This window comes from Lagopus muta, chromosome 1 (assembly GCF_023343835.1).
Source record: "Lagopus muta isolate bLagMut1 chromosome 1, bLagMut1 primary, whole genome shotgun sequence".
Lineage (NCBI taxonomy): Eukaryota > Metazoa > Chordata > Aves > Galliformes > Phasianidae > Lagopus > Lagopus muta.
Window position 1 is genome coordinate 102,169,442 of NC_064433.1, and position 9,100 is coordinate 102,178,541.

The 9,100-nt window shown below is 44.9% G+C and overlaps 1 protein-coding gene across 2 annotated transcripts in view; it reads right to left on the reverse strand.

Moving 5' to 3' along the window:
- CYYR1 (cysteine and tyrosine rich 1) overlaps nt 1–2,303 on the reverse strand; it is a 56,835-nt gene extending 54,532 nt beyond the window's left edge. The window contains exons 1-2 of one of the 2 annotated variants that reach the window (XM_048968117.1): nt 2,192–2,303; nt 34–139 (exon numbers count right to left, since the gene is read on the reverse strand). In XM_048968117.1, the coding sequence (XP_048824074.1) occupies nt 34–139; nt 2,192–2,273 (188 nt within the window). In that variant the 5' untranslated portion in view covers nt 2,274–2,303. The remainder of the gene's footprint in view (nt 1–33; nt 140–2,191) is intronic. The other variant, XM_048968124.1, reaches the window with a different exon arrangement.
- Nucleotides 2,304–9,100: the final 6,797 nt, after the last annotated feature.

Sequence of the window (9,100 nt, forward strand, 5' to 3'; positions counted from 1 at the left end):
GCATCATTTGTTCTGAAGAGCAAATATACTCACGAAAGGACATTCCCAATGTAAGCATAATATGAACAGCAGTAGGGAGCGGTCCCATCACAGCAGTAAGCCTTGCAGTCATTATCACACTGAGCCAGACAGTCTTCTGCTGAATAAAAATAACATTCATGCAGTCAAACAGCAGCAACAACAAAAAGCCATAGAATACAGCTTTAAAGAAAATGCAATCTAACAGTTTTATACAATCACAGGACTTCACTTGAGGCTTGGCCTGACCCCATAATCCAAATGGCAGCCAATTCCCTCTCATTCCAAATTTCAGTGAGAAGTTCATATTTAGATGCTCTGTGTACACACATTTCGTAGCTGGCTGTATCAATCCCTTCTCATACTAAATCATTTAAAATAAAAAGAAAGCATTTCAAAATGTCAAGACACCACAGATTATCTTTCTGTCTTTCAATGAAGACTCCAGAGAACTACCTGAAGCCAAGCTGCCTCCCACACTGCACTGCTGGGTTGGAGAAGAGGGAAATGAAGCTGTCTGTGGGCTGGCTCCTGCCCCATGTCCCTGCTGGAGTGGTCCAGAGTGACACTTAGGGCTGCTTGGGGTTCCCCAGCCAGTGGCCAGCGCTGCCCTTGCTCTATACCAGATTGAGTGCCAGCTTCATCTCAGTGGGGCCCTGCCAGCCTAGCCCAGCCCCACTGCAGCCAGCTCTGCCCGCCACCATGCCAAGCTTTCTTGCCTAGGAAGCCAAAACTGTCCTCAGCAGCAATGCTCTTTGGGACTGATGAACAGCTCCAACTGTGAAATAACAGTAAGCAAGTTCTTTACAGCTAAAGGATGTGGAAGGACACATTCTTCCATTTTAAACTTCAATCTCCTGTTTGATAATCACTTTGTGGTGTTGCAAAGCCCTAGGCCATGTTCCCTAAGGTAAATGACAGACTTCTCCTGTCTCATCCCATGCTCTCCTTCTTGACCATCAAGAGCTCGCTCACTCTGATGACTCCATTAGCATTTGTAGAATCACAAAATCATTAAGGTTGGAAAAGACCACCAAGATCATCTTGTCCAACTACTATGCCCACTAACCACATCCCTCAGTGCCACACCATGAACACCTCCAGGGACGGTGACTGCACCACCTCCCTGGGCAGCCTGTGCCACTGCTTCATTGCTCTTGCTGAGAAGAAATTGTTCTTAACACCCAACCTAAACCTCTGCTGGTGCAACTTAAGGTCATTCCCTCTTGTCCTGTCATCATTACCTGGGAAAAGAGGCTGACCCCCACCTCGCACAACCTCCTTTCAGACTGTTGTAAAGATCAATGAGGTCTCCCTGAGCCTCCTCCAGGCTGAACAACTCCCGCTCTTTCAGCTATTCCTCATAAGATGTGTTCCTGACTGTCATCCATTGTGGCCCAGCTTTCAGTGTGATGGGGTCTGGACAACCCAACCTCATCGTAGCAACCTCTGTGACCACCTCCTGCCCACAAGCTCCCAGCTTGCAGCAAGGCTTCTCTGCATGTGGCTGCACAGCGAGCTGCCAGCGCTGCTGATCCATCCTAACACTCATCATCTTAATTTCGCACAACAGATTTCAGCAGGTCAGCTCCCATCACCTGTGCAGGAGCGGAGACAAGCACCAAAGTGAGGGTGAGGGCAGGAGAGGTCAAATGCAGCTCTGAGCCTGTGCTCTCAACCTGAGCAGTTACCCCTTTTAGAGAAGGGCTACACACCACAACGCGGCACGACAGACAGCCTCACCGATCTGCAGGCTAAGCAGAGTAGCCGGACATGAAAGCGACCCAACGCATTTGCGATCCAGGAGTGCTTGAAGCACTGCACGAGAGAGGGACGATGAAACACCTCTCCTAATTCAAGCAGCCCGCGCTCTATCAGCAACGAGGAGCCCTCCTTCCCGGGAAGTTACTGCAAGTGCTGAAGTTGGGCAGCGCTCGGGGTGCCACAGCAGCCCCCAGCAGTGCTCACCGGGTTACACGGGCCGTCCTTCCCAAACCTCCCGCACACTGAAACCAGTCCAGCCACGAGAGGCCTGGGGGGGGGGAAGACCCCAGCACCTCCCGGCACGGCGGCTCCCCCCGCCCGCAGCTCGGACGGGCACCTGGCGGCCGTCCGGCGGGGCCCCGCATCGCCCCCAGCCCCTCCGCTCCCCCGGCTCCCCGATCCCGCTGACCTTCGAGAAGAAGGAGGAGGAGGAGGAGGAGGGTGGGCAGCGGCACCCCCCGCTCCCGTCCGCGCCGCCCCGCTGCCTCCATGCCGGCGGCGGGCGCGAAGCCGCCGCCCGCCCCGTCGCGGCGAGGAGGCGGGCCGGGGGCGGCGGGCGGGCGGGCGGTGTCGTCGGGCTGGGCCCGCTGCCCCCCGCCGAGCGGGGGCCGCCCCCGGGCTGGACCCGCGGCGCGCCGTGGGTGGTGGCGGCGGGCCCCCCCCCCCGTCGCGGCCCGGCCCCCGGCGCTTCCCCGCCTCCCCGCCTTTGTCCGCCCCGGGGCAGGGCTTCTCCGCGGCCGTCGGAGGGCAAGGAGCTGGGCCGCTGGCCGTCCCCGCCCGCCGAGCACCGGGAAGCTTGGCGGAGCTCTCCAACCTCGTAAATGAAAGCTCCCAGCCCCCAGTTTTGTTTTGTTCTTTATCTTTTCCGCTGCCGGGATCAATAGTTACACCGTGCTTGGAACCACAAAGGCAGCGTCAATGCACGGAACGTGATGTGCGTGTAAGATACCGTCTGAGGCGGCGACAACAAAACAGGACCTCTCCAGGTGTGACGGCCTGTGCCCGTCCTGCTCCCGACAACAGGGCGTGAGCTGGGGGTACAGCAAGCCCCAGGCCAACCCTACCCTGCTGCTCACTATTGAAGTTGCTCTGTGATAAAACCTGAACTGTAATCTCCAAAGTGTTTTTCAAGAGTGATTTCTGATAACTATTTAAAATGCTGCTGTAATTAACCCCATGCAAGAATTCTCATCGACGGGGCCCGGAGGCCGAATGTTTGCCCCATGGTCTCACAAAACAATAGGGCCGAGTCTGACCTTGTGCAAGGAGTCACGAGTCAAGGAATGCACTTTGGGACACTGAGGTATGCACACAAAAATGAGAAAAATCCACAGGTGTTTCTGCTCATAAAGGGCTTCCTGCTGTTGGCAACTTGGACGGGAAGGCTGACACAAAAATATCATGATTTTTTTTTAAAAGGTTCAGCTATTGTACTCCACTGACAACCCAACCCCCCCAAGCACTGCGTCAGATCAGCCGAAAGCCAGTTGTGTTTATCAGTGCACAAATATTTCAAACACATATGCCTAAATCTATCATTGGCAAAGAAAACCAATTCTTTATGTTTTTAACTACCTTGCAGTGTGTATCCCTTAGTTTATGTAACAAACTTGCATGTCACATTTCAGCATTACCCAAAAATGATTGGGTACAATTGCCCAGTACTTGCAGATCAGCATAGTACATGTGAATTCAATACAAATTTGCACATAACAAGCTTACAGACTTATTATAATTGTTCATTTTTTATGTCTGTGTTGGCTAAGTGCTTTGTGCCTTTCTCAGGTTTCTCAGCCCTATTACCTCCCAAATGCTGTCCTTTGGGCAAATGGCTGAGGCCCATCTCACAATAGGAAAAGTGGGAAGGTGTGCTCACCTTTTCTGCTACTCTATCTGCTTTGCAGTACTCCCCGCATTTTGGAGAACATTTTTAGAAGGCTGGAAAAAGGGAGCATGATTCCAAGATGGTATTAACTGCTCTGGGATGAGATGAGGGTCTTCTGGGACCAAACACAATTTCATGTTTTCAGGCAGAGATTTCAAAGGTAGACAGATTCATAGCAAAGAGTAACAAAGGAGGAGAGGTGTAGATTAGATATTAGGAGTAATTGCTTTCGTCATAGGGTGGTGAGGTGCTGGCACAGCTGCCTGGAGAAGCTGTGATGCACCATCCCTGGAGGTGCTCAAGGGCAGGTTGGATAGGGCCCTGGGCAGCCTTATTTAGTGTCTGATTTAGTGGTTGGCCTTCCTGCCTGCAGCAGGGGGTTGGATTTAGATGGTCTTTGAGGTCCTTTCCAACGGAAGTCTTTCTATGAAAAGATGAGAACTAAGGCCCTAGCCATGACATTTCTCCTTACAAATCGCAGCCTCGCATGATATGAAATCATTTCTGATCAGAAATGGGTTTTGAAAGATGGTTTTGAAAAACATGTAGGATTGATCAAATGATGCTGTATAACAACTCTGAAGTGCTGATCTTCAGGTGGAGTTCAAGGATAAAATCCTTCTCCCAGTGCACCAGTGTTTTGAAACTCACTACAATCAAGCATTTCTGTCTTCAGAAGCTTAATTAGCAGTTTAGAAACAGTAATTATCACACGAAGAGCACTAGAGGAAACTTAATAGAGAAAAAGGCATATGCTTAAGGTGAGCATTTAGACTTTTTTTACCTCTATGCTACCTCTAGAGAAATCACTTAAAAACAATTACCAGCATAATTTTTACATGTGCTCAACAATTTCTTGTTGAACTCAGGCTGCTGACAGGATGAGAGTTAGGAATGGTAAGTCCTCTAGATGTTTTCCAGCATGAAACCAGCTAAGCCACTCCTCAGCACCTCCACAGAAGCTCAAGCATACTGTGTAGCACCAATTGAGCTGCTGATTTGGGCAAACTCCTCATTCTGAAAGGAGGGGAGCCCACAAATACATCTGTTAAGCTCTGCCCCATGTTATCTTGCACCAATGTAGAATATTAAAGTCATTAAGGCAGGAAAAGACCTCTAGAAAAGATGACCTCGTCCAACCATCAGCCCACCCCCACCACACCCACTTCTTACATCCCTCAGTGCCACATCCACATGGCTCTTCAACACCTCCAGGGACGGTGACTGCACCAACTCCATGGGCAGCCTGTGCCACTGCAGCACTGCTCTTTCTCAGAAGAAATTTTTCCTAGTCTCATCTGCCATATGTTAGCTACATCTGAACTGCTCCTCCTGTCTCTGAAAGGTTTGTGTGGATGCTTCTCTGCGACGATTGCTGTCTGTATGCACTTTCATACCGAGCAGAAACGTGAATACCGCCCTTGTTTTTCTGCAGGTTCCTTGTTTCAATAGTGTACTTCAAGGTGGCAAACGTGGTTTCATTGTACATTTAACTTAGTATCTTCTCTGTTCCTTTGTCATGAAAGAATCACCATAATTATCTGACAGGGAGCATGCTCCAGCCCCTGCTGAAGTTAATGAAAGACTTCCCAATGACTCCACTGTTAGTCAGACCTGGCTCTTAATGTCTGATTGTGTTCTATCTGCTTATACTTATCGCTGGTCAAAAAGTCTTAATCTTTTCTCCTCCTTTAAATGAAAACCTTCTCACACTTGTGATCAGTTTCATTGCCCTTTCTGGGAAGCTCTTTCTGCTACATCTTTTTCTTAGGATGACCTAAATACTAAATCCACTATTTAAAATTGATTTTCAGTGTCAAACTCTGTCCTTCTCTGACAAAGTGCCATGTATTTTCCTGACTACTCCATTAGCATGCATTAACTCCTTTGCAGCATTGGCATATAGCTAGTTTCATACTATTAATGACTATAACATAAATGTACATGCTTTCTTTCTTTTTCAAAAGTGTTGTCTGTGATTACATTGCTTATCTCCACACAAGCCGCTTTATTATCTCTTTCAGGGTTTCAGATTTCTGCCACTATCTTTGACATTGGAGAATTTATCAGAAAGCTCCTGGAACGCTATTGGACTGTTTTTCTTCTCCACAGACTTCCAGTCTCTGTCATATGATGGATGTGCTAAACACTCCTGCATGTTGCTGTTGCTGTGTAAAACTCAGAAAGCACATTGCAGGAAATAATTCCTGTGCAGCAAGCAAGTAGAGCTCCCAGTTACATCTGCCACGTGAAGGTGGATGTAATCTCTACTTGATAGTGGTCACATTCTATGGAGTAGAATGATTACTACAGGTAGAAATGCATTCTTTATTCTTGTAAGCATGTGTTAAAGACAGAGGAATCTTTGCCTACATTTTGGATACCAAAAAGCTCAAGACAGCAGAGGAAATAGGTGCTTATTTATTTATTTATTTATTTATTTATACTATTTGCAAGTTAGACATTTCCCTGCTCATGTCATCTCTTACGACACTTAAAGCTTTTGCCTGCTGGAAGGGAACTAATAGAATACCTTTGGCATTGTTTCTACCAGGAGCAAGGTTTGTCTCACCCTTCTGGTTGAGCATCAGGCAGTGTTTTATGCATCTACTGAAAGGCTAGCTTTCATTCAGACTTTAGTGATCTAGTGAAATAGTGTCTATTTAGAAATACAGGCATTTGTGTGCTTTATTGCTTTCTTTAATGAAACATTTATTTAATGAACTAATCAGTAGTGCTTGGTAAAGCCTAGCAATCAGTAACAACATCTGGAAAATTTGCAGTCACAGAAGTCTTGAATTTAGGTGTTAACAGTGATGTTTTCTCACTTCTAAATTCCTTCCTGCTCAAAGGATCTTTTCTTTTTCTTCTTCCCCCCACCTTCCCCCCCATAATTCTGTATCAGAATTCAGAATCTGAGTAATAAGATTTCTTAAATATCCATCTATCTTTTGAAGATGTCTGATTTAATTGGATCAAAATCAGAAATGCAATTAGTTAATCTAAACTAGACTTTCACTTCCTTTGGAAATTAAGAATTAGGTGTTAAACATTGATCTATGACATAAAATCTGTGGTTAAAATGACTTAACTGAAAGGCTTTAGAAGAGGTAGTTTATCGTCTGAATACTAACACTCTATTTTCTTTATTTATATTAATTGAAGAAAATTTCAAGGTTTTTTAATTTGAAAATTTTCTCTTGCATGTGGTTTTAGAGGACAATATTTAGCTTCTGTGAACAGTATCTGGTTTTAGAATGACAGTAGGTGAGGAAGATGCTTAGGTGGATGGACAACCAGCTGGAGGTTACCAAAGTAAAATTTGGTCTCAATGTCTTGGTTTCTGTTATTTTTCACATTCTGTCTACAGAACACTGTAAAAGATCTGGCAAACCTTTGATTACTAGGATGGGGAACTCTGTATCCAATTATCTATGTGACAAGATAAGCAATGTACACCAAGAACCAAGTAAATCTCTGTAGTTGGTCAGGGACTATTACCAACAGCCACGATTTAGCATTATTCTAAAACTACTTAGTTTTGTAACCTTAGGAAAAATCCAGCAGCCCTAGATCCCTGAATGCATAAATACACTGATTCTAAGATAACCATCTAAATCTAAGATTTTGTCCTGGAATTTTTAGGGTTTTTTTTCTTTTTTCTTTTTTTTTTGTAGAAATACTTGCAGAAAATATTTAGAAAATACTGAATATTGTTTCTTCTTTAATGAAGTTGGCTGTTTACAAGCATACAATTTTGTGCTGTAACCATCATAGGAAGAGCTGGTCTCTCCCACTTTAACTGCAAAGAAAGCAAAACCTGAAGAGATGGCAGAGTTTGAAATTAAAGAACTGTTTTCAATCAGCAGATAATGAATATCCCACTTAAAGAAATAATGAGCTCTATAAACTTCATTTTCTGCTCCAAACAGAATGCTTTTTTTAGTTTTAAGAACCATTTTGAGCACAGGCGTGATGCCTCTACCTTTTAGTGCCGAGTAAGATTTTAAAAGCTTGTGCTGGGGATAGATAGATGAAAGTTTCATCAGTTTCATCCTTCACCATCAGTTATTGGTGAAAGATGCATTATTATCTAAGGAAGATCTCTGTCTGCTATTGTACATTTTGTTTTACAAAGTCCATTCTGCTATTTACCTACCTGGGCTTGTTCAGCCTGAAAAAAAGAAGACTGTGGGGTGATGTAATTGCAGCCTTTCAGTACTTAAAGGGAGCCTATAAACAGGAGGGGAGTCAATTCTTTGAAAGAGTAGATAACAGCAGGACAAGGGGAAATGGTTTTAAGTTGAAGGAAGATTTAGGTTGGATGTCAGGGGGAAATTCTTTACTATGAAAGTGGTGAGGTACTGGAACAGGCTGCCCAGACAGGTTGTGGATGCTCCATCCCTCGAGGTGTTCAAGGCCAGGTTGGATGGGGCCCTGGGCAGCCTAATCTAGTATTAAATGGGGAGGTTGGTGGCCCTGCCTGTGGTAGGGGGGTTGGAGATTCATGGTCCTTGAGGTCCCTTCCAACTTGGGCCATTCTGTGATTCTGTGAACATACCATGTATTATCTCAGTTTGTCTTTGTTATTTAGCACCTATGATAAGAGCAGAATTGAAGATGTGATAGGAAAGTGTTCTTTTCTTTTCTCCCACTCATAAAATGAACCTACTGAAATTATTTTTCCTAAGGAATGTACGGTGTAAACAGCCAAATGTAATCTTTTCCAGCATCACCCAGCACACAGAGTAAGTAGCCTTAAATTCTTGTATCAGTGTCTATTGTAATTATTGATGCTTGGCTGGTAGTTGTGACCTTTAGAGAACTTTGGCTTTGTGAAAAATGTCACTAAATCTACTTTTCTTGATAAACATAACTTTGAAGGAAAACATTTTATAAAAACCAAAAGCCAACAAATGCCAGACTGTAGTTTGAGTATCTCAGCCTACAGGTAAACTGGATTACAGATTACTACACTTACTTACTTGAATAATCAAATAGCAGAAACCATCAGAGATGAGCAGCAAATAAAGAGGAGCACACTGGGTTGATATTGTAGCTTGTTTTAGTCAGAAGGGGGGAAATGGTTATTCTGCTGATCCTTTAGGCCTGTCCTACAGTTATAAGGATTGAAACATACTGTATTCCATAGCGCTATGTTCTTAAATATTTTCTTGGACAAAGATAAATATTTTTCATTTTTAACATGCTGTTATTTGTGTATCATCACCGTATTCCTCATGATTACAACGAAGTGCTCATGGCTGTCATGCTGTTGTCCATGTTGCTTGAACTTGACAGGAACCATTACACTGGAGAGAGTTCAACTTTTCTGCTTGAAGCCTAGAGCAACATAAACATTACCAGTCCGAAAGGAGAATGATCTGACATGCTGCTTATAGTGGAATGCATTCAGCCCAGCAGATGTTCAAT